We start from the raw sequence: 25,998 nt of genomic DNA, 5'->3' as shown, positions 1-25,998 counted from the left end.
ATCCGAATGTCCCATAAATCTTGGTATTGCACGATTCGGCCGGGTGGCCAAATGCAGACCCACAAAGAGGCCCCTCTCGTAACTCTGTCGGGTACTGACAACGCTGTCTCACACGAGTATACGGCATCTCCGTGGCATTCTCAATGGTGACTCAACATGTGGTGTTGTTAACTCTCCTTCCATGCCATACCATAACTTTTACAACGCTGAACACGAACCATACTTATGCACTTTCGTGGACGTTCTACCTTTCACAGAGAATTGGAACTCTGCTTATTTACGAAGTTACTTCGACATCAGACGCCCGCCTCGACAGCTGAGTGGTGCAGGAACGGTAGCTCAGCGTATTCGGTCAGAGAGCTGGCTGGTCTCTGTAATTTTAAAAAGCTGAGTGATTAGCAACGAACTTCAAAGGATGTGACGTGACCACATAAAAAAAATGGTCAGCGCTTCAGAATGCCACGCAAGAGGCCTGTGTTTGACTCTCAGCTGGGTCGGAGATTTTCCCCGCTCTGGGACTGGGTGTTGCGTTGTCTTCAGCATTACAACATCCTCATCGACACGAAATTCGACGAAGTGGCGTCAACTAAAAAGACTTGCACCAGGCGACCGGTCTACCCGACGGGAGGGCCTAGGAATGTGATATTTCATCGACATCAGACCGTGACTATTGGGTGCTTCACATTTTTGTCATGCATTGTATTTAATAATGACAGTATGAAGTCAACGATGATGCAAAATCGGAAGCAGCGAAGAAGAATGGTACCCTTTTGTCGAAACAGTTCTAGGAAATTACACCTGTGACGGAAATCGTATGCAAGACGTCAATACGACTAATTTTAGAGTACTGCTCCAGCCTTTGAAGTTCTTATCAGGCAGACGTCAAAGTAAACGGCCACGAATTCATTGACGCAGCGTTAGGATCGTAACAGATTGATACACTACTGGCCATTAAAATTGCTGCACCACGAAGATGACGTTCTACAGACGCGAAATTTAACCGACAAGAAGAAGATGCTGTGATTTGCAAATGATTAGCTTTTCACAGCATTAACATAAGGTTGGCGCCAGTGGCAACACCTACAACGTGCTGACATGAGGAAAGTTTCCAATCGATTTCTCATACAAAAATAGCAGTTGACCAGCGTTGCCTCGTGAAATGTTGTTGTGATGCCTCGTCTAAGGAGGAAAAATGCGTACCATCACGTTTCCGACTTTAATAAAGGTCAGATTGTAGCCTATCGCGATTGCGGTTTATCGTATCGCGACACTGCTTCTCGCGTTGGTCGAGATCCAATGATTGTTAGCAGAATATGGAATCGGTTGGTTCAGGAGGGTAATACGGAACGCCGTGCTGGATCCCATCGGCCTCGTATCACTATCAGTCGAGATGACAGGCATCTTATCCGTATGGCTGTAACGGATCGTGCAGCCACGTCTCGATCCATGAGTCAACAGATGGGGACGTTTGCAAGACAACAACCATTTTCACGACCAGTTCGACGACGTTTGCAGCAGCATGGACTATCAGCTCGGAGACCATGGCTGCTGTTACCCTTGACGCTGCATCACAGACAGGAGCGCCTGCGGTGGTGTACTCAACGACAAACCTGGGTGCATGAATAACAAAACGTCATTTTTTCGGATGAACCCAGGTTCTGTTTACAGCATCATGATGGTCGCATCCGTGTTTGGCGACATCGCGGTGAACGCACATTGGAAGCGTGTATTCGTCATCGCCATACTGGCGTATCACTCGGCGTGATGGTTTAGGGTGCCATTGGATACACGTCTCGGTCACCTCTTGTTCGCACTGACGGCACTTTGAAAAGTAGACGTTACATTTCAGATGTGTTACGACCCGTGACTCTAACCCTCATTCCATCCCTGGGGAACCCTACATTTCAGCAGAATAATGCACGACCGCATGTTGTAGGTTCTGTACGGGCCTTTCTGGATACAGAAAATGTTCGACTGCTGCCCTGGCCAGCACATTCTCCAAATCTCTCACCGACTGAATACGTCCGGTCAATGGTGGCCGAGCAACTGGCTCGTCACAATACGCCAGTCACTACTCTTCATGCAACTGTGGCATTGTGTTGAAGCTGCATGGACAGCTGTACCTGTACACGCCTTCAGGCTCTGTTTGACTCAATGCTCAGGCGTGTCAAGGCCGTTATTACGACCAGAGGTGGTTGTTCTGGGTACTGATTTCTCAGGATCTATGCACCCAAATTGCGTGAAAATGTAATCACATGTCAGTTCTAGTGTAATATATTTGTCCAATGAATACCTCTTTATCATCTGTATTTCTTCTTGGTGTAGCAATTTTAATGGCCAGTAGCGTGTATTCCATACGAAAGAGGAACACTAGTGCCCAGGGACTCCAAGTGAGAGTTTTGAAAGAAAGGCGGTATTGTTGTCGTGTAGCCATGTTAGATAAATCTAGTGGACCTGTCTTGACTGAAGACTGGCTGTCAGATATGCTGCCATGAGGGATTATGAGTAAGGTAATGAGTAGGACTGTAAAGGCAATGTTTAAATTTTATACCGCTCGTATTTAGTGGTTTAGAGACACATACGTGTTACGAAATACTCACTATCCGTTACTTTCATCACGTATGAAACGTCAAATCGTCATGTTACGTCTGAACATTGAGCACACTGGTGTATGTTGACAAATGAATGACACGAAAGGTGACTGAGAGGCAACTGCAGGTAGATACGGACCAGACGGCTATTTTGATTTCAGATATTGCAGCTGAATTTCTTTTTCATCGTTTTGAAGGTAAATCATAGTATTGTGTGGTTTTTTTAATAATAACCTGCGTGGGATGAGAAATATCCAGTTGCTAGCTGTCGGCGCCTTGATGAGCTATCAACAAGGCGTCCTTTCGGTAAGATTTGTTAAAATAAAGTGGCGGACAATGACATATCGTCCTAGATTGAGCATCAAGTAAACCAGAACTCAGAAAATACCGTGTTGAAACTGCGTAATTAGCTTCAGGTAAAGTAGTAGTTCTGTAGAACCTAAATAGCCTGCAGTATAAAAATGGAATCTTTGACAATCAGTTTTAGGACTAATGAACTTTAAGCAGCATCATATTCATACGTATTTTAAAAAGAGGCTTGTCCGCCTTTCGTTTTGAGGGTTCTGCGCCTCAGTCGGTAAAAATGGTACCCTTGTAGGATCACTTCGTCGTCAATGGGTCGGGCAGCGGCTAATCACAGGACGTCACCTGGGTTATAAATCCATTATGCGATTATGGGCAGTCAAACCATTCCGCTCAAGTCGACAGTTGACGACGTGACTGTGAAGTGCAAATGCGAAGGAACAACCATAGACAGTAAGCATTGTGCAGGTTGGTTGTAAAAAATTGTATGAGATCAGCGGAAGGGACCACTCCTGACTTCCAAAGTGCTATCAGCCCTATAGCTAGCACACTGCCTGTGCGTATAAAGTTAAAAACAATGAGGTACAGTAGTCGCGCACTGCCTCATAACCCACACATTTATGTAGTCGGTGGTAAGCGACGCTTGTGCAGGTGTAGAGAGACACGCTATTAGACAGTGAATGACTGGAAAGAGTGATCTTGAGCAATGAATTACGCTACAGCTTTGCGGCTTTGGGTTAGGGGAACGCATAAACAACGCTACCTACCATTTTAAGTAGAACCAATAGTGGAGTACGGAGGAGTTTTTGAAACTCATGGAGGTGTTTTTCGTGGTTAGAATGTGAACCCCTTTTTGCGGTTAAGAAAACCCTAATTGTGGAAGGATATGAGTACATTTTACAGCATTTTGTGCTGCGTGTAGCAGAGGAACAATTCGGAGGCGGTGATTGTATCAGTATAACAATGCACTGAGTGATGAAGCAATACCTGTGAGGTAGTGGGTTTTGGAGAGTAACATTCCGTAAATGTGCTGGCCAGCCCAAAGTCACGACTTAACCCAATATAACGCTTTTAGGATGAGTTACAATGTCGAATTCCCTCTGCTTCAGTCCCCAGCGTCCAACGTCGCTACCCATCACTGGTTTCGGCTCTTGAGAAAGAATTGACTGCCATTCCTCTCTTTCAAAGTGTCCCAACAGAGATAAGGCCGTCATGAAGACGAAGGGTCGATGCACCTTACATTAATATCCCCTAGTACACTGCACAACTTTTGGGCCGCAATTTTTTATCTCGGGCGAAGGTTGGAGCCATTAGGTAACGTTCAAACCAATTTGATACTCTTGAACGTGATCGGAAGCAGCAAAGGGTGCTTAAGCATTATCAGCCCTCTTGTTTCCCTTCCTTCTGTGAAGTAAGCACGGTGAAGGGCAAGAGGGGGCTGAAACATTGATACGTGCTTGAATAAAATGGCAAGGATCTCCTCTAAGACACTCCCTTCCCCAATTCGGCAACACCCTCTGAGCCACCAAATTTCACCACAGTTCTGCCCAGCGTCGCCATAGATGTTTCACGCGATGAGAACGACACGACATCCCATCTTACCCACATTTCACCCTTCTTTTCACCCCTCTTCGTTGGGGTCAGAACCGCGACGCCCAGCGTTCAAATAGCGCGGGCGCTGCAAATCGACGGGAGAACACCTTGCGGCGTGGCATAACTGGCGTGAATGAAACCACCCCTTTCCTTTGGGCATGACTACCACACTTTTCGCTCTCGAAAACCATAGTTCGTAGTGCGATGAGCAACAAAACGACGTTCGTCACGTCCTTTCATATTGATGATATCCCCGAAGTTTTAACCGTGCTCTAAGGACACCGTTGGGCTGCACCGCCATTGAACGCAACTGCACTACTTTGGAGCGCAGCGCTACCGCAGTTTTTGTTCTTGTATACAGAGTGGATCCACTAGGGACCGCACAAAACAATTCGGGGATATTTGAAACAGATCGGAAGTAGGAAAGGGTGCTTAGGCATTATCAGCTCTCTTGTTTCGCGCCCTGCTGTTGTGTGAACACGAAGGGGGTGGGCAGCTGGCGTGAATGGTGCGTGAGCAAAAGACAAGGAGCCTCCTAAGGCTCTTCCCCCCTTCCCCACGCACCCTCTGTGCCACCAGCCCACCTTTACCGACCATTTTAAAAATGAGCCCTTAAAGAGACAGCCCTGTCAATGGGGCTGGATGCATGCAGGTGACTAGGACTGCTTCATTGGTTGTCTGGTTGTCTCTGTAGAGCTATATTTTTGAAATTCGCAACGAAAGTTGTTACCGAATTGGAGGGGGGTTGGGGGGGGGGGTGGTTGCCTTTTAATTCACGCATGTGTCAGTGACGCACACCTCTATCATCATGTCACAGAAGGGCACGAAACAGGAGGGCTGAAAATGCATAAGCACCTTTTTCTCCTCAGGATCACTTTCAAATTTCGTCTAATGGTTTTGAACGGTCTCTAGTGGTCCCAACCTGCACACAAGAGCAAAAATTGCGGTCGCGCGGCACTCGAAAGGGCTGAGGCCACGTTCAATGGGGATGCAGCCCCACAACGTCGTTAGAGAATTGTTTGAACGTCCAGGCAGTGTCCGAGGTTGTCAAGAACGTCATGTGCCGGAAGGGAAGGGGTGGTTTCATTGACGCCCTTGATACCACTCCGTGAGGCGTTTTCTGAGCGTCGGTGTGTATGAAATGTTTCCTCGACCACCCATAAGAAAACCGCTTGATAACTATGCTGGGCATCGCGGTTCAACCTACACTGCAGAGACATCAAAAGAAGTGAGGAAACGGGGGCAAAGGGGGTGTGACAACTTTCCCATCGTGCTACATGTCCAAGGCGGCGCTGTGCAGAACTGTGACGAAATTAGGTGTCAGTGTGACGTCATTAAGTCACCTTACACATCACATGAACTTCCATCTTCCTGCATTTTTTTCGTAGTTATCTTCACCTTGCTGTTTGAAGAGTCTTCGAGGGCTCCATATTATTGCACCATTGCAGAAGTAGTTTGGAGGCAGCTTTGAGCCAGATTTGAAACATCTGCGTAGCAGTAGGAGACACTTATTGAGTTTCCAATACGTGATCCTGTGGCTCAAATGGCTCTGAGGACTATGGGACTTAACATCTGAGGTCATCAGTCCCCTAGAACTTAGAACTACTTAAACCTAACTAGCCTAAGGACATCACACACATCCATGCCCGATACAGGATTCGAACCTGCGACCGTAGCAGCCACGCGTTTCCAGACTGACGCGCCTAGAACCGGTCGGCCACACAGGCCAGCAGTGATCCTTTAATTTGCAGTGAAGTGTCCAGATACTTTTGATCAGGTAGATAATGTACGTGATATTTTATTTATTCTAGGGACTGCAAAACAAAGAAGTGAAGATCGTACATGAAATCTTCTTTATTTGGAATGATTACTAGTATCGGCTAACAATCTAGCCATCTTGAGATTATAAAACATTCTTCATTAGTGTTGGTGTCATTACGGTTTCACACATCGTTAAATCTTTCTTAAAATGTCAACGTCCGTAAATAATTAAAACCAGCGTTACTAAGTTGTTAAGAGGTAAAGCATTTGTTTTGTGACCATCGTTCAATAAGATTGGGCACGAACGGTGAAAAGCTGTTTTTAAGTATGTTACGTATGGATGCTACCATTTAAAAAAAGATTTTAGCTATATGTGTAGCTGTGATGGCACCAACACTAATCAAAAATGTTTTACGTCTGGAGATGGCTGGATAGTTAGCCTAAAGTAGTAATCAGTCTAAATAAGGAAGACCTCGCGTGCGATATTGATTTCATGGGTTTTCAGTCCCCGACGTAAATAAAAGATTACATCAAACAGCAAATCTCCTGGTTGACAATATCAATTAAAGTGTGTGTGCGTGATGCTGGGTACGTACAGTTCCCTCATGCAGTCTATTACATGCCCAGAACTACTTCCCAACTAAGATTTGGCCACGCTTTACGGAAAGGTCTGAGGAGGATTAGGAAAGTTCATGTGCAGATTCACATTCACGTACAAGAAATGCATAATACACGACACATATTATGAATCCAGAATGAGATTTTCACTCTGCAGCGGAGTGTGCGCTGATATGAAACTTCCTGGCAGATTAAAACTGTGTGCCGGACCGAGACTCGAACTCGGGACCTTTGCCTTTCGCGGGAAAGTGCCAGGAAGTTTCATATCAGCGCACACTCCGCTGCAGAGTGAAAATCTAATTCTGGAAACATCCCCCAGGCTGTGGCTAAGCCAAGTCTCCGCAATATCCTTTTTTTCAAGAGTGCTAGTTCTGCAGGGTTCGCAGGAGAGCTTCTGTAAAGTTTGGAAGGTAGGAGACGAGATACTGGCAGAAGTAAAGCTGTGAGGACGGGGCGTGAGTCGTGCTTGGGTAGCTCAGTTGTTAGAACACTTGCCCGCGAAAGGCAAAGGTCCCGAGTTCGAGGGTCGTCCGGCACACAGTTTTAATCTGCCTGGAAGTTTCACGTATTATAAAGCGTGACACATTTCTTTCCACCCGTCCACATGGGTTCTGTTGCAATCGCGGCCGGCCGCGTCGTGCAGTAAAATTGGCGGAAGAGGCGCCTCTGTTTCTATTTCCCTGTGCGAGCGAGCAGCGAAACCTGCTGCTTATAGAGCGGAAACTACTGTACCGTTTCACTAGTACTAAGAATACCCACTTCCTCCCTTCCCCCTCCCACCACCACATCACCGCCCCTTCCGCCCGTTCCTTACTCGTTACGAGTCGACGCACTGCACAGTAGCTTGCGGAGTACACGTGTAGATGTACACTTATTTCACTATGCCGCGCGGTAATTGGGCGCCGTGTCGCGTCCTGTGGCAGAGCGAGACGGCGCCGCGGCCGGTGCTGTGGTGGCACAACGAGCGGCCGCTCGACCGGAGCGGCGTGGCCGGCGTATCGGTGATGACGGAGCCGGGCCCGCGCACGCACTCGCGGCTCGTCGTGTCGCACGCAACGCGCGCCCACTCCGGCAACTACACGTGCGCCGCGCCCGACACCGAGCCCGACACCATCAACGTGTACGTCTCGCAAGGTGAGTCCCCGGCCACCCCAAGCGGCCAGTACCGAACACTGCTCTTCACCACACTTGCTTGCTTCGTAACTGGACGCTGCTCCTTCACCACACTTGCTTGCTTCGCAACTGGATGCTGCTCCTAGTTAAAAGCTGTGAGATGAGGGTATCATCTGGAGTGCCCCAGGGAAGTGTCGTAGGTCCGCTGTTGATTTGTATCTACATAAATGATCTTTTGGATAGGGTGGATAGCAGTGTGCGGCTGTTTGCTGATGATGCTGTGGTGTACGGGAAGGTGTCATCGTTGAGTGACTGTAGGAGGATACAAGATGATTTGGACAGGATTTGTGATTCGTCTAAAGAATGGCAGCTAACTCTAAATATACATAAATGTAAATTAATCCAGATGAATGGGAAAAGGAATCCTGTAATGTTTGAATACTCCATTAGTAGTGTAGCACTTGACACAGTCACGTCGATTATATATTTGGGCGTAACATTGCAGAGCGATATGAGGTGGGACGAGCATGTAATGGCAGTTGTGGGGAAGGCGGATAGTCGTCTTCGGTTCATTGGTAGAATTTTGGGAAGATGTGGTTCATCTGTAAAGGAGACCGCTTATAAAACACTAATACGACGTATTCTTGAGTATTGCTCGAGCGTTTGGGATCCCTATCAGGTCGGATTGAGGGAGGACATAAAAGCAATTCAGAGGAGGGGTGCTAGATTCGTTACTGGTACGTTTGATAATCACGCGAGTGTTACGGAAATGCTTCAGGAACTCGGGTGGGAGTCTCTAGAGGAAAGGAGGCGTTCTTTTCGTGAATCGCTACTGAGGACATTTAGAGAACCAGCATTTGAGGCTGACTGCAGTACAATTTTATTGCCGTCAACTTACATTTCGCGGAAAGACCACAAGGATAAGATAAGAGAGATTAGGGCTCGTACCAAGCGGTTCTAGGCGCTGCAGTCTGGAGCCGCGAGACCGCTACGGTCGCAGGTTCGAATCCTGCCTCGGGCATGGATGTGCGTGATGTCCTTAGGTTAGTTAGGTTTAACTAGTTCTAAGTTCTAGGGGACTAATGACCTCAGAAGTTGAGTCCCATAGTGCTCAGAGCCATTTGAACCATTTGAACCATTAGGGCTCGTACAGAGGCATATAGGCAGTCATTTTTCCCTCGTTCTGTTTGGGAGTGGAACAGGGAGAGAAGACGCTAGTCGTGGTACGAGGTACCCTCCGCCACGAACCGTATGGTGGATTGTGGAGTACGTGTGTAGATGTAGATGTGTCGCAAACAATGTAGGGCAGTGGTAGTCAAACTTCATTGCTTAAGAGCCAATATTGACACAGTAGAGCGACGTCTCTGGCCTCATAAGAAGGAGGAATAGGGGTGGGGGGTGGGGAGGGTGGGGGGGACAAAATGGTGACTCAAAGAGAAATTCAACTTTTACCAGCCCATGGTTCCTGGTAGAAGCTTACTGCCTACACATTTTGAATCTACATATTTTAAGGCAACGCATCAAATTTTTTAAGTGAAAAGGAAAATACAGGGTGTATCGAAAAGAATCATCCGTTTTGAGAAAGTCATAACTAATATGTTATTTGAGATATGTTCATGAACAGCTACTGTTGGAAAGAGGAAACTCTCCAGTTTTCCATGGTTCCCGCTAGGTAGCAGTTGTGTGCGCCCACTTCACTTCTAGTAAAAATGGTGTCGGGATAATAGAAAGGCTTTTGTGTTCTAGGTTTTGCGCAGTACGTGCCAATAATAATTATTCAACGTGACTTTCGCACTAGGTATGGTGTGGATCCCCCTACAGCACAGAGCATTAGAGAATGGTGTGACCAATTCCGGGAAACAGGTTGTTTGTGTAAAGGCAAATCGCAGGGCAGTCTTGGAGCCTCTGAAATATACGTCGAACGCATCCTTCATAGTTTCACAAAGAGTCCACAGAAATCCGTTCGCCGTGCAGTTTGACAGCTCGACAAGCATCCGCCGTCCGTCTGGCGTTTGTTGCGTCGACGCTTACACATGAAAAATTCAGCTGCTGCAAGCCCTTCGTGACGATGACAAACAACAACGTGTGGAGCTCTGTAATTTCGCTTGGCAAGATGGCGGATGACAGGTTTGTTCCACGCTTACTGTTTAGTGACGAGGCAGCATTCCATTTAAATGCAAAAGTGAACCGTTATAATATGAGAATATGAGTTATGCAACAACCACACGAAGTTGTTCAACATGAGAGGGACTCTCCTAAATTTAATGTCTTTTGTACAGTTTCATGGAAAAAGGTGTATAGTCAATTTTTAATTCCTAGAACACAGTTACAGGAAGTAGATATCTCGACAGGCTTGAGAACTTTCACGTCCCACAGTTTGATTCGAACAACTTCAGTTACCAACAGCATGGGGCGCCGCCAGAGTGGCATCTGGAAGTGTGGGACTTTTTAAATCAAAGGATTCATAAACAATTAATCGGCAGCGATGGAACAAATGATTCAGCCTTACGTTATTGGCTTCCAAGGTCACCGGACCTGAGTGTATGTGATTATTTATTGTGAAGGTTTATAAAGGACTCTGTGTTCCTCCGTTAGCAACAACAACGAATGAACTGAGGCATCGCATAACAGCAGCTGTGGAACCTGTAACTGAAGATATGCTCGCTGCATTGTGGGAACAGTTTAAGTACCGCATTGACATATGCTGTGCATCTCAAGGGAGGCATGTTGAGCACCTGTCAAAAGATAAGGAAAAAATCTTTTCGAGTTTCCCGTTCATCAAAAAACAAAATTCATTGTACATGTTTATTACTTTCAGAAATATGGACTGCCAAATCGGATGATTCCTTTTAATATACCCTTCATTAGATCGGAAGTACATGCATTCTTCTGAAGTCTTACTAATGACCCATTTTCCGTACCTAATCGAGTACTATGGCCAGTGCCATGGCAACAGCATTCCATGTTTGTTCTCCGGTTTCGGGGCATGTTTTCTAGTAGTCTTCACGCCCTAGTATCTGAAAGAATACCAAGTGGCTCCAGCATCCCCTTTACAAACCACTTATTGTACTGGATGAAATATAACAGAACAGGGACGGTTTTAAATAATATAGCTTAATTCAAAATTGTCACAGAAGGATAGAAAGGCGAGTGATAGCTTTTTATATAAAAGGGTTTAGCGGTGGATTTATCTGTTGTATTATGCGTGCTTTTCGGACGTAACTAACAAATCCCGGGGTGAAGACCTGGGCCACTTCTCCCAACAAGTAACGTAGCTACTTTTCTGGGTCGGACGCCATGTCGTTATTAGTCATCCTGAGAAGAAACTACCAGACTTAAGTAAATAAGAAGGATCTACATTTATAAGCCAAAGGACGTTGTTTAAACACTGATATTGTAAAAATGTTATACCTTCCATACAAGCGATGTACCAAGAATAATATAAATTAATTATCTTACGGCAGACGTCTGAAAACAAAAACTTTTTTACTACAACGTAAGGGAACAAGTTTTCTTTGTCTGACTGACGGCAATGGCGATGTATATTAGAAATAATCTGACCACTTCCCGGCAGGCAGCAGCGCTGTTCAGGGCAAAAAATATGCATTGGTCACTTTTCTCGTCCTGGCCACTTTACCACACCTTACTCTACCGATCTTACTATTAACTGCTAACTTCGAGAAATTAGTATCTTATGTGAATTAATAAGAGTAACTGCTATACGGAACAGCATCAAAAATGTTTTAAATGACATTTTTCTTTTGGTCCTTGCATTGTACTACAACAGCCTTATTTTGATTGCGCATTATTTGCTGTAAACATGTACCACGTTTGAAGTGGGACGTCTGTATTATGCGCATTCACAAATCCATGTTTCTTTTGTTTCGCATTTATACCATAGCATCTAATCTGTGGTCGTTGCACATGCTCGTGAGTAGTCAGCATTGGAAGACAAGCAACAAAATATTCCCCCTCTAGCTTCTATTCATCCTGCAGTGGCCGCGCTACATACCACTCTGACCGAATTCACCAACACCAAATGAAATTATTAATATCTCACAATATTACTGTCTCTGTTAGTATTTTTGGTTGTTACTGAGCAAGTAAACTACACTTTTAAGAAGCTCTTAACGTTAGTTGACGTTTTTGGAGTCGTCTATTAGTTGCTTAATTCCTGTCATAAAATACGGCTGAGAACCGTGGACCGCACGAATACTTGATTCGGGCCACATGCAGGCCGCGGGCCACTGTTTGGCGACCACAGATATAGGGTGCAGACCATAATTGTTAACGACAACCACAGTGATATCATGAAGTTGAGGCGAACAAACTGCTGTACATAAAACTTCCTGGCAGATTAAAACTGTTTTAATCTACCAAGAAGTTTCATATGAGCGCACACTCCGCTGCAGAGTGAAAATCTCATTCTGCTATACAGGAGTTGGACAAGACTATTAAACACCAAATTCACCGATTTCTTGAAATCGCGTCAGGGAAATCACGGAATATTTACTGTGAAAGGGCACTGCCCATTTCCTACTCCATTTTACCCTAATCCGAGCTTGTGTTCTGTCTCTAGCGACCTCGTTGTCAACGACACGTTAAACAGTAATCTTCATCTCTTCTTTTTCCAAACTTGGTGCAAAAAATCGCTAGCACGTCGGTTGTACCTTGCAGCTACCTGCAACAGCCTCCTCATCAGCAACTGAAATCACTCAACAGAGGAAAGTCCACTGGACCTGACGGGATACCAGTTCGATTCTACACAGAATACGTGAAAGAACTTGCCACCCTTCTAACAGCCGTGTACCGCAAGCCTCTAGAGGAACGAAAGGTTCCAAATGATTGGGAAAGGGTACAGGTAGTTCCAGTTTTCAAGAAGGATTGTCGAGCAGATGCGCAAAACTATAGGCTTATACTCTGACATCGATCTGTTGTAGAATTTTAGAACGTTTTTTTGCTCGCATATCATGTCATTTCTGGAAACCGAGAGTCTACTCTGTAGGAATCAACATGGATTCTGGAAACAGCGATCGTGTGAGACCCAACTCGCTTTATTTGTTCATGAGACCCAGAATATATTAGATACTGGCTGCCAGGTAGATGCCATTTTCCTACACTTCCGGAAGGCGTTCGATACAGTTCCGTACTGTCGCCTGATAAACAAAGTAAGAGCCTACGGAATATCAGACCAACTGTGTAGCTGGATTGAAGAGTTTTTAGCAAACAGAACACAGCATGTTGTTTTCAATGGAGAGACGTCTACAGACGTTAAAGTAACCTCTGGCGTGCCACAGTGGAGTGTTATGGGACCATTGCTATTCACAATATATATAAATGACCTAGTAGATAGTGTTGGAAGTTCGATGCGGCTTTTCGCGGATGATGCTGTAGTATATAGAGAAGTTGGAGCATTAGAAAATTGCAGCGAAATGCAGGAAGATCTGCAGCGGATAGGCACTTGGTGCAGGGAGTGGCAACTGACCCTTAACATAGACAAATGTAATGTATTGAGAATACATAGAAAGAAGGATCCTTTATTGTATGATTATATGATAGCGGAACGAACACTGGTAGCAGTTACTTCTGTAAAATATCTGGGAGTATGCCTACGGAACGATTTGAAGTGGAATAATCGTATGAAATTAATTGTTGGTAAGGCGGGTGCCAGGTTGAGATTCATTGGGAGAGTTCTTAGAAAATGTAGTCCATCAAGAAAATGTAGTCCATCAACAAAGTAGGTGACTTACAAAACATTGGTTGATCTATAGTTGAGTATTGCTCATCAGTGTGGGATCCATACCAGGCCGGGCTGACAGAGGAGACAGAGAAGATCCAAAGAAGAGCGGCACGTTTCGTCACAGGGTTATTTGGTAACCGTGAAAGCGTTACGGAGATGTTTAGCAAACTCAAGTGGCAGGCTCTGCAAGGGAGGCGCTCTGCATCGCGGTGTAGCTTGCTGTCCAGGTTTCGAGAGGTTGCGTTTCTGGATGAGGTATCGAATATATTGCTTCCCCCTACTTATACCTCCCGAGGAGATCACGAATGTAAAATTAGAGAGATTCTAGCGCTCACGGAGGCTTTCCGGCAGTCGTTCTTCCCTCGAACCATACGCAACTGGAACAGGAAAGGGAGGTAATGATAGTGGTACCTAAAGTGCCCTCCGCCACACACCGTTGGGTGGCTTGCGGAGTATAAATGTAGATGTAGATGTAGATGTATTATTGCCCGGCCATGCAGCAACACACGACAACACTATTGTGGCCACACACTGCCGTAAAATATGGATCGTGTAAACTCATTTTTAAGTGTAGTTGTTCAGTGTATATATTTGGTGTCATGTTTGTGTGAACAGTGAGGAAAAACGGAGAACGAGTATCCAGTGCCAACATACGAGAGCTTACTCCTGTCGAATAACATGATAATCATCTGAACTTAAGGTTCCTAACCGACGGACGGATTACTGTCAACAGCTTCATACTCAGTTACAGGGAGCTTAAGATTTTACCCAGGGTACTGAGATCAGGTAATCAGGAACAGTATGCTGCCATTCTGTTCTCCTTTCTGGCCAAACATTGGAACGTAAATTTCTTGTACGGTAAGGGTTATAACGTGTTTCCATCGCACAAGCGTGGGTTAGCTGCCTCGAATACCGATGCAGGTAGTCATTTCGTTGATTAAAAAACAAAACTATCAATGGAACATCCGACGTTCAGTCTGCGAAGTCACCTAGTCTATACTGTCAATCCTTGTAACTTTTAATCTAAAAAAATTCAGAGACGTTCTCCATACTATATTGTGTATTTGCCACACGATACTGCGAATCTGTCATAACGGCTAAATGAGGTGGTTTACAGGACAAAGGAAAACTAAGAAATAACGCGCGCAGTTCAACTGCAGGCGTTAAATACCAATTATGTACAACCGCTCGCTCACAGAAAGATCCGTACATAAAGACTGGAAAATTGCTCAAGTCACACCAATAACCAAAAAGTGAAATAGGAGTAATCCGCTGAATTATAGCCCCATTTCACTAACGTTGATTTGCAGTATGGTTTTGGAACATATACTGTGTTCGAACATTATGAATTACCTCGAAGAAAACGATTTATTGACACACAGACAGCACTATTCAGAATATATCGTTCTTGTGAAATACAGCTTTCTGCTCATAAAGTAATGAGTGCTATCGACAGGGGATATAAAATTGATTCCACAGTTTTAGATTTCCAGAAGGCTTTCGACACTGTTCCTCTCAAGGGTCTTCTAACCAAACTGCGTGCCTATGGAATATGGTCTCAGTTGTGCGACTGGATTCGTGATTTCCTGTCAGAAAGGTCATAGTTCGTAGTAACAGACGAAAAGTCATCGAGTAAAACAGAAGCAATATCCGGCGTTCCCCAAGGAAGCGTTATAGGCCTATCATTCCTGATCTACGTTATATTAACGACGTAGGAGACAATCTGAGTAGCCGTCTTAGACTGTTTGCGATGATGCTGTCATTTACCGTCTTGTAAAGTCATCGGATGACCAAAACGAATTCAAAATGATTTAGGTAAGATATCTGTATGGTCCGAAAAATGGTAATTGACCCTGAATAAAGAAAAGCGTGAAAGTATTCACATAAGTACTAAAAGAAATCCGCCAAATTTCGATTAAGCGATGTCACACAAATCTGAAGGCTTTAAATTTAAACTGCATACTTAGGGATTACAATTACAAATAATGATCACATAGATAATGTTGTGGGTTTTGCATATCAAAGATTGCGATTCATTGGCAGAACACTTAGAAGTTGTATCAAGTCTACTAAAGTGACTGCTTACGCTACGCTTGTCCGCCCTATTCTGGAGTATTGCTGTGTGGTGTGGCATCCGCATCAGGTGGGACTGACGGATGCCATCGAAAAAGTTCAAAGAAGGGCAACTTGTTTTGTATTATCAAGAATCTGGGGAGATAGTGTCACAGACATGATACGTGAATTGGAGTGGCAATAATTAAAACAAAGGCGTTTTTCGCTACGACGGGATCTTTTCATGAAATTTCAATCACCAATTTTCTTCTCCGATTGCGGAAACATTCTATTGGCACCCACCTATTAGGGAGAAATGATCTTCACCATAAAATAAGAGTAATCAAAGCTGGCACAAAAAAATTTAAGTGCTCGTTTTCTCGCGAGCCGTACGAGAGTGGAATGGTAGAGACAGAACGTAAAGGTGGTCCATTGAACCCTCTGCCAGGCACTTTATTGCGAATAGCAGAGTCGTCACGTAGATGTAGATGTGGATGTAGATGTGCAGATCAGAACACAGGGAATCAGTTCTGTACACCTGTGTACTCGTTATTCCTGTATGGTGAACCGGTAATATTTGCTGTCACGAAGCTAGTTACTTGCTCCTGAATTAGAAATGAATGACAATTTCCTTACTGTTCCATCATAAGTTGCACTAATTATTACTTCTTTTGCAGGTGACAACACAGCAGCCATCCAGAAGCAAGAAGCATCCGCCGGGTTTCATCCTTCGCCGGTTAGGCATCTTGCCGCTAGTATAATAATTGCCATCTTGAGGGAACTCAGTCGATGACGCCAATTCACGACAGTACACGCCCTCGTAGCATCGGAGGTGCTGGCCACAGTTTGGGAGGGCTGTTGTCACTAAATCTGTGAACGTGTTCTGAGTGCGTTCTTCCACCTATCATTCCACCAGAAATAAATCACTGGAAGTGTGTGGTGGATTTTTGAACTACCATCGGACAGAGCGCCGATAATATTCGTGTAAACCACTGGCTGGAGAACTTCGACGTGTACCCAAAGAGGTGAGTTTCATCTTCACTCAAAATAGCGTTACACGAAAATTTTAAGATTTTCAACTGTTGTAAATTAAGCACAAACCTGAAACGATTAAAGAATTTTTGCCAATGAACAGTGAGGATGTTCCTTATCACAGAAACACGGCGTCTTTTGAGTGATGTCACAGTGCAAGAACATTGCATTTCAAACTTATGCCAGCAATGACTGTCAATATGAGTGCATGTCGTATACTAGAGAATCGCTAGCATCGGTTTAGTAGGTGACAGTAGCTCTCTTGATTGAATATGTATATAACATTATCACACTAGACTTTTATCACTTCGAACGACCTTGATGTTGCTTGAAAAATGTGACAGGCAATAATAACTATTACCAAGAGGTCCTCTTCAGTGTGAAAAAGTTTCTCACACAAAACTTTCCACGTGAAGCCACCGGAGTAAATGAAATATACACATCAAAAAAGTTTTGGATCACACCAGTTCCCAGAACACTTCGACTGTGGATATTGTTTCACAGACACAATCCCTTTGACTGTTCAAAGATAACACTAAACCCAAAGATGTAAAAAACCATACATGAGCGGCGCGTATTAGACGGAGGGGGTCCGACAGCCGGTCAGTTCCAGTCATTCCAATAGGAAGGAGGTACACGGCTCGTGTTGTCTGTAGTTCAACCATATATATTATAATTTTGCAGCGAAAAATATTTATGGTGGGTATACCTAGCCCGGCAACATATACAAACCATATGTGTAGGACATGACATAATTAGTTCTCCACGCTGTCTCACGTAGTGATTCCTCACAAGAGTTTATTTCTATTCCCTGGTGACATTTGTATGATACAGGCTGTTTATCATTGATAAGTAAACAATTTCAGGGATGGGAATTGTATCATTTAGAAAAAATGTACTTGAATCGTAAAGGAAGGAGTAAAACGTTACGAAGCTAAAATAACTTTGGTGAAAGAAGTTAGGAATCGTTGTTTGTTCAGTGTAATGCATTTATATAGCTTCTAACGCACACGGTAGGCATAACACTGTGTAGAAAGTAATAAGAGAACGATGTACACCAAGTATCTTCAGCGTTGCGTCGAGTCAGTGGGTGGAACAGAGCTCCATGGTTGATACTTTCTTCATGCGTATGTTATTTTCCTTGAATTAGTCTGTTTCACCTCTGATGAAGAACTTAATTAGTCATGCTTCAGACATGGAGAGCTGCTACGCTGTAGTAGTGGAGAATCATAGACACAGATTTCCAGTGTATTTATGGAGTGCCTTAACTTTATGGCTACCCACGTATTCCAGTGTTTTTGTAAATAGCCCTCTTGACTTAATATCAACATTATGTGTCAGAACTAATTTGCACATCTTTCTCGTGATCTGCGTCAAGAATAATGGTGAATGGAAGTATAATAATTGTTCTGTTTCAAGGCCAACTCTGTTGCATGATCCAAAAATACACACATCAAAAAAAGTATTGCAGCACCTCGGTTTCGATTGCTCCGGAACCTGTACAGATTATAGGAATAGGGGCAACCATGAACATAATTTCCGCCCTTTTCATTGCTCATGAAAACCCTACTTTGCGTGTTGTACCACCATATAGCGAGATGTTCAGAGGTGGTGGTGCAGGTTACTGTACACACTGGTACCTATAATATCCAGTAACACGTCCTCTTGCATTGATACATGCCTGTATTCGTCGTGGTATACTATCCACAAATTAATCAAGGCACTGTTGGGCCAGATTGTCCTACTCCTCAACGGCTATTTGGCGTAGATCCCTCAGAGTGGTTGCTGGGTCACGTACTTCATAAACAGCCGTTTTCAATCCATCCTAGGCATGTTCGATAGGGTTCATGTCTGGAGAACGTGCTGGCCACTCTAGTCGAGCGATGTCGTTATCCTGAAGGAAGTCATTCACAAGATGTGCACGATGGGGGCGCGAATTGCCGTCCATGAAGACGAATGCCTCGCCAATGTGCTGCCGATATTGTTGCACTGTCCGTTAGAGGATGCCATTCACGTATCGTACAGCCGTTATGGCGCCTTCCATGACCACCAGAGGCATACGTCGGCCCCATATAATACCACCAAAAACATCAGGGAATCTCCACCTTGCTGCACTCGCTGGACAGTGTGTCTAAGGTGTTCAGCCTGACCGGGTTGCCTCCAAAAACGTCTCCGACGATTGTCTGGTTGGAGGCATATGCAACACTCATTGATGAAAAGAATGTGATGCCAATCCTCAGCCGTCCATTCGGCATGTGTATTGGGCCCATCTGTACCACGCTGGTCCGCAGCTCGTGGTCGTGCTGTAGCGTTCTCGCTTCCCGCGCCCGGGTTTCCGGGTTCGATTCCCGGCGGGGTCAGGGGTTTTCTGTGCCTCGTGATGATTGGGTGTTGTGTGATGTCCTTAGGTTAGTTAGGTTTAAGTAGTTCTAAGTTCTAGGGGACTAATGACCATAGATGTTAAGTGCCATAGAGCTCAGAGCCATTTGAACCATTGTTTTACCACGCTACATTGTGTCGTGGTTGCAAATATAGACCTCCCCAAGGACGTCTGGAGTGAAGTTGCGCATCATGCAGTGTATTGCGCACAGTTTGAGTCATAACACGACGTCCTGAGGCTACATTAAAAGCATTATTCAACATTGTGGCGTTGCTGTCAGGGTTCCTCCGACCTATAGTCCGTAGGTAGCGGTCATTCAGTGCAGTAGTAGCCCTTGGGCGGCCTGAACGAGGCATGTCATCTACAGTTCCTGTCTCTCTGTATCTCCTACATACCCGAACAATATCGCTTTTGTTCACCCAGAGATGCCTGGTCACTTCCGTTGTTGAGAGCCCTTCCTGGCACAAAGTAACAATGCGGACGCGATCGAACTGCGGTATTGACCATCTAGGCATGGTGGAACTACAGACAACACGAGCCGTGTACCTCCTTCCTGTTGGAATGACTGGAACTGACCGGCTGTCGGACCCCCTCCGTCTAATAGGCGCCGCTCATGCATGGTTTTTTACATCTTTGGGTTTAGTGATATCTTTGAACAGTCAAAGGGACTGTGTCTGTGAAACAGTATTCACAGTCGAAGTCTATCTTCAGAAGTTCTGGGAACTGGGGTGATCCAAAACTTTTTTGATGTGTATATTTCACTGAGCCTGGTGGCGTCACGTGGAAAGTTTTATGTGAGAGACACTTTTTCACACTGAAGAGGACCTCTTGGTAATAGTTATTATTGCCTGTCACATTTTTCAAGCAACATCAAGGTCGTTCTAACTGATAAAAGTCTAGTGTGATAATATTACTCCTGCATATACACTCCTGGAAATGGAAAAAAGAACACATTGACACCGGTGTGTCGGACCCACCATACTTGCTCCGGACACTGCGAGAGGGCTGTACAAGCAATGATCACACGCACGGCACAGCGGACACACCAGGAGCCGCGGTGTTGGCTGTCGAATGGCGCTAGCTGCGCAGCATTTGTGCACCGCCGCCGTCAGTGTCAGCCAGTTTGCCGTGGCATACGGAGCTCCATCGCAGTCTTTAACACTGCTAGCATGCCGCGACAGCGTGGACGTGAACCGTATGTGCAGTTGACGGACTTTGAGCGAGGGCGTATAGTGGGCATGCGGGAGGCCGGGTGGACGTACCGCCGAATTGCTCAACACGTGGGGCGTGAGGTCTCCACAGTACATCGATGTTGTCGCCAGTGGTCGGCGGAAGGTGCACGTGCCCGTCGACCTGGGACCGGACCGCAGCGACGCACGGATGCACGCCAAGACCGTAGGATCCTACGCAGTGCCGTAGGGGACCGCACCGCCACTTCCCAGCAAATTAGGGACACTGTTGCTCCTGGGGTATCGGCAAGGATCATTCGCAACCGTCTCCATGAAGCTGGCCTACGGTCCCGCACACCGTTAGGCCGTCTTCCGCTCACGCCCCAACATCGTGCAGCCCGCCTCCAGTGGTGTCGCGACAGGCGTGAATGGAGGGACGAATGGAGACGTGTCGTCTTCAGCGATGAGAGTCGCCTCTGCCTTGGTGCCAATGATGGTCGTATGCGTGTTTGGCGCCGTGCAGGTGAGCGCCACAGTCAGGACTGCATACGACCGAGGCACACAGGGCCAACACCCGGCATCATGGTGTGGGGAGCGATCTCCTACACTGGCCGTACACCACTGGTGATCGTCGAGGAGACACTGAATAGTGCACGGTACATCCAAACCGTCATCGAACCCATCGTTCTACCATTCCTATACCGGCAAGGGAACTTGCTGTTCCAACAGGACAATGCACGTCCGCATGTATCCCGTGCCACCCAACGTGCTCTAGAAGGTGTAAGTCAACTACCCTGGCCAGCAAGATCTCCGGATCTGTCCCCCCATTGAGCATGTTTGGGACTGGATGAAGCGTCGTCTCACGCGGTCTGCACGTCCAGCACGAACGCTGGTCCAACTGAGGCGCCAGGTGGAAATGGCATGGCAAGCCGTTCCACAGGACTACATCCAGCATCTCTACGATCGTCTCCATGGGAGAATAGCAGCCTGCATTGCTGCGAAAGGTGGATATACACTGTACTAGTGCCGACATTGTGCATGCTCTGTTGCCTGTGTCTATGTGCCTGTGGTTCTGTCAGTGTGATCATGTGATGTATCTGACCCCAGGAATGTGTCAATAAAGTTTCCCCTTCCTGGGACAATGAATTCACGGTGTTCTTATTTCAATTTCCAGGAGTGTATATTGCGAGTCGCCACTTCGGACAATATTTGTAAAAGTAGTATCTTGTTCACGCCACTGGAAAAAATTAATATCAAAGTGCTTGTACTGGCATTTTATCACAGTCATCAGGCAAATATTATGCGAGTCTTTGACGTATTATGATTTCACTTTTACATTACCTTACAAAAATGTGAAGCACCCAGAAAACATGGTCATATGCCAGAGTAGCTTCACACACACACGCACACACAAACACACACACACACACACACACACACACACACACACACTATCAGCGATATAGAAATAGTTATCGTTTGCAATTCTGTCGACAAGTATAATGGCTGCCAGACTGATGTAGTGTTGTTCGTGTTTGGTGCTGGTAGAGTATATAAGAGACGCGGACACCGCTAGAATGTGAGTGATTACCGTGAAGGACACAGAGGTGTCACGCACTCATTGGAGACAGCGGTATCAGCATCTGACATAGTCTGATAGAGGCCTCATTGCGTGTCTCCGAACGGCCAACTGGCCCAATAGTGCAATATCCAGATTTTTGCGGCATTCAGAGATGAAAAGGAGTCGATGTTGGACTCAAAGAGAACATCTGGGCAGGCATACTCGTCGTCAAGGTTCCAGTCAATAAGATACACCGACGCAAGGGAGGATCAATGGGATCACTGCATTACACGCCAAGCACACTCTAAGTCCATCGCATCTGCACCTGCCACTCGAGAACCAGTACTGGAGTCTAACATTCTGTGTCATCCACATCATTGATTGGTTAATAGCGATAGCCGGACTAGGGAACTGCTGTTCCACGAGCAGAATGCTCTTAACACGAAAAGACTAACAGGTGCGTTTTGAATGGTGCCGTGACTTGGAATCATGGACTGCCGATGAAGAGTGTCGCGTTGTGTTCTTCTTCGCTATTCTGGTGACCATGGTCAGAAAGTATGGCGACGATCTGTGGCGAGTTTCCATTCTTCCAATGTTTTGGAGAGGCACAGCAGTGTTTCTCCAGGCGTCATGGAATTGGAAGCCTTCGGAGTTTACTTCACTTAACTGCGGGCAGTGATTGACGGAACTCTGACTGCACAACGCTCTGTCATAGATATCCTGCATCCTCAGGTGTCAGAATCGAGATGCCATTATTCAACCACCGATTGCTCGTTCACCCCTTTCACGTGTCACTATGAACTGCCTGCGTGATGCTCAGGTACATTCTTTGGCCAGCAAGATTTTCACACACTGGACTCGCATTCGGGAGGACGACGGTTCAATCCCGCGTCCGGCCATCCTGATTTAGGTTTTCCGTGATTTCCCTACATCGCTCCAGGCATGTGCTGGGATGGTTCCTTTGAAAGGGCACGGCCGACTGTCTTCCCCATTCTTCTCTAATCCGATGAGACCGATGACCACCAAACAACCAACCAACCAAGATTTCCAGATCTGTCCTTGACAGAACATTTGTGGAATCAACTCAAACATTAAATCCGTCCCAGTGCCATTATCCAGAAAATTATAAGGTTTCAACTGAGCTTTTGACACACGCTTAGGGATGTCAGAATGGTCCAAATCAGCTGGACTGATGTAGATCACTTTTCATGTCCTCAGAAATTTTAGTAAAAAGTGTAGTGCAGTCGATTAATGACAAAAAAGTTTGGCCCTAACAGACATGAGACATGGTTGTCGGTCCTCACAATAGATTATAAAAAGAGGATAACCTATGAAATCAGATGTTGTTGTTATGGTATTCAGTCCAGAGACCGGTTTGATTCAGCTCTCCATGCTACTGTATCCTGTGCAAGCTTCTTCATCTCCAAGTAACTACTGCAACCTACATCCTTCTGAATCTGCTTAGCGTATTCACCTCTTGGGCTCCCTCTACGATTTTTACCCTCCACTCTTACCTCTAGTACTAAACTGGTGATCCCTTGATGACTCAGAATGTATACTACGAACCGATCCCTTCTTTTAGTCGTGCCACAGATTCCTCTTCTTCCCAATTCAATTCAGTACCTCCTCATTAGTTACGTGATCTACCCGTCTACTCTTCAGCATTCTTCTGTAGCACCGCATTTTGAAAACTTCTGTTCTCTTCCTGTCTAAACTATTTGTCTTCCATGTTTCACTTCCATACAGGGCTACACTTCAAACAAATACTTTCAGAAAAGGCTTCCTGACGCTTAAAGCTATACACGATGTTAACGAATTTCTGTTCTTCAGAAATGCTTTTCTTCACATTGCCGGTCTATATTTTATATCTTTTCTACTTCGACCATCATCAGTTATTTAGCTGGCAAAATAGAAAACCTCATCTACAACTTTAAGTGCCTCATTTCCTAATCTAATTCCCTCAGCATCGCCTGATTTAATTCGACTACATCCCATTATACTCGTTTTCCTTTTGTTGATGTTCATCTTATACCTTCCTTTTAGGACACTGCCTATCCAGTTCAACTGCCCTTCAAAGTCCTTTGCTGTCTCTGACAGAATTACGATGACATAGGCAAACCTCAAAGTTTTTATTTGTTTTCCAAGGATTTTAATTCCTACTCCAAATTCTTCTTTTGTTTCCTTTACTGCTTGCTCAATATACAGATTGAATAACATCAGGGACAGGCTACAACCCTATCTCACTCCCTTCTCAACCACAGCTTCCCTTTCATGCCCCCCGACTCTTAAACTGCCTTCTGGTTTCTGTACAAATTGGAAATAGCCTTTTGATCCGTTTATTTTACCCCTAACACCTTCAGAATTTGAGAGGAAGTATTCCAACCAACATTGTCAAAACCTTTCTGTAAGTCTACAAGTGCTAGAAACGTAGGTTTGTCTTTCCTTAATCTATCTTCTAAGGTATGTCGTAGGGTCAATATTGCCTCGCGTGCTCCAACATTTCTACGGAATCCAAAACGATTTTCCCAGAAGCCGGCTTCTACCAGTTTTTTCATCCGCCTGTAAAGAATTCATGTTAGTATTTCGCAACCGTGAGTTATGAAACTGATAGTTCGATAATTTTCATACCTGTCGACAGCGGCTTTCTTTGGGAGTGGAATCATCATATTCTTCTTGAACTTTCAGGGTATTTCCCTTATACATCTTGCTCACCAAATGGTAGAGTTTTCTTATGGCTGGCTCTCCCAAGGCTATCTGTAGTTTTAACGGAAAGTTGTCTACTCCCTGGGTCTTTTTGATTAGGTCTTTTTGTGCTCTGTTAAATTCTTCACTCAGTAACGTATCTCCCATTTCATGTTCATCTACGTCCTCTTTCATTTCCACAAAATGTTGCCCTCAAGTACATCGCCCTTGTATAGACGCTCTATATACTCCTTCCACCTTTCTGCTTAGGACTGGTTTTCCATCTGAGCTCTTGATATTCATACAGTTGGTTCTCTTTTCTCCAAATGTCTCCTTAATTTTCCTGTAGGCAGTATCTATCTTACCCCTAGTGATATAGACGTCTACATCCTTACATTTGTCCTCTAACCATCCTTGCTTACCCATTTTGCACTTCTTGTCGATCTCATTTTTGAGACGTTTGTATCCCTTTTCGCCTGCTTCATTTATTGCATTTTCATGTTTTCTCCTTTCATCAATTAAATTCAATATCTCTTGTATTACACAAGTATTTCTATTAGCTCTCCTGTTTATACCTACTTGATCCTCTGCTGCACTTACTATTTCATCTCTCAAAGCTACCCATTCTTCTTCTACTGTATTTCTTTCCCCTATACTTGTCAATCGTTTCCTAATGCTCTCTCTGAAATGCTCGACAACCTCTGGTTGTATCAGTTTATCCAGGTACCATCTCCTTAAGTTCCTACCTTTTTGCAGTATCTTTAGTTTTAATCTACAACTCATAGCCAATAAAGTGTGGCCAGAGTCCGCATCTTCCACTGTAAATGTCTTACAATTTAAAACCTGGTTCCTAAATCTCTGTCTTATCATTATGTAATCTATCTGAAGCCTTCTAGGGTCTCCAAGCCTCTTTCACTTATACAACCTACCTTCATAATGTTCCACAAAATTCCGGGAGTACTGCCTGATGTTTGTAACTTCCTGTCACAATATTTCGGCGCAGAGTATCCTCGCCATCTTCAGGTGATATTGGCGAAAACGCACTGAGCACTGTCATTTAAGACCCCTCCGGCACGTGCGTGGTGGATTCACTTGGCGTTGCGCGTGCGCTACTTGAGCGCGTTCGATTCTGTTGCGCCGCGCGCTCTCCGTGCTGAAAACTCGCCGCATCGATATCAATTCGATTGTCTTCCCACTGTTCCATTACGGAGGACACGAAGTTTTTGAACTATTGGATTCAATGCCGAATTCAACTGAAAACCGCCGTCTCGATTAATAAGAAACTGTCAGACAGTCGTATTTCCACGGATTCATTAATAACAGAACTCCAAAAGTTAGACGTATGGCCACAATTTTTGTCTCATTGTAGTTCATGACATGACTAGTGGAAATACAGTGTTCGG

General features: G+C 45.1%; 1 protein-coding gene across 1 annotated transcript in view; it reads left to right on the top strand.

Annotated features, from left to right (window-relative positions):
* LOC126262986 (opioid-binding protein/cell adhesion molecule homolog) overlaps positions 1–25,998 on the top strand; it is a 133,834-nt gene that overhangs the window by 99,083 nt on the left and 8,753 nt on the right. Inside the window, exons 7-8 of the mRNA XM_049959940.1 lie at positions 7,790–8,000; positions 16,449–16,796. Of these exons, the coding sequence (XP_049815897.1) occupies positions 7,790–8,000; positions 16,449–16,564 (327 nt within the window). The 3' untranslated portion in view covers positions 16,565–16,796. The remainder of the gene's footprint in view (positions 1–7,789; positions 8,001–16,448; positions 16,797–25,998) is intronic.

Source organism: Schistocerca nitens, chromosome 6 (genome assembly GCF_023898315.1).
Source record: "Schistocerca nitens isolate TAMUIC-IGC-003100 chromosome 6, iqSchNite1.1, whole genome shotgun sequence".
NCBI classification, from domain to species: domain Eukaryota; kingdom Metazoa; phylum Arthropoda; class Insecta; order Orthoptera; family Acrididae; genus Schistocerca; species Schistocerca nitens.
Note: the sequence above shows the minus strand (reverse complement) of the source record. Positions and strands in the feature narration are given on the sequence as shown.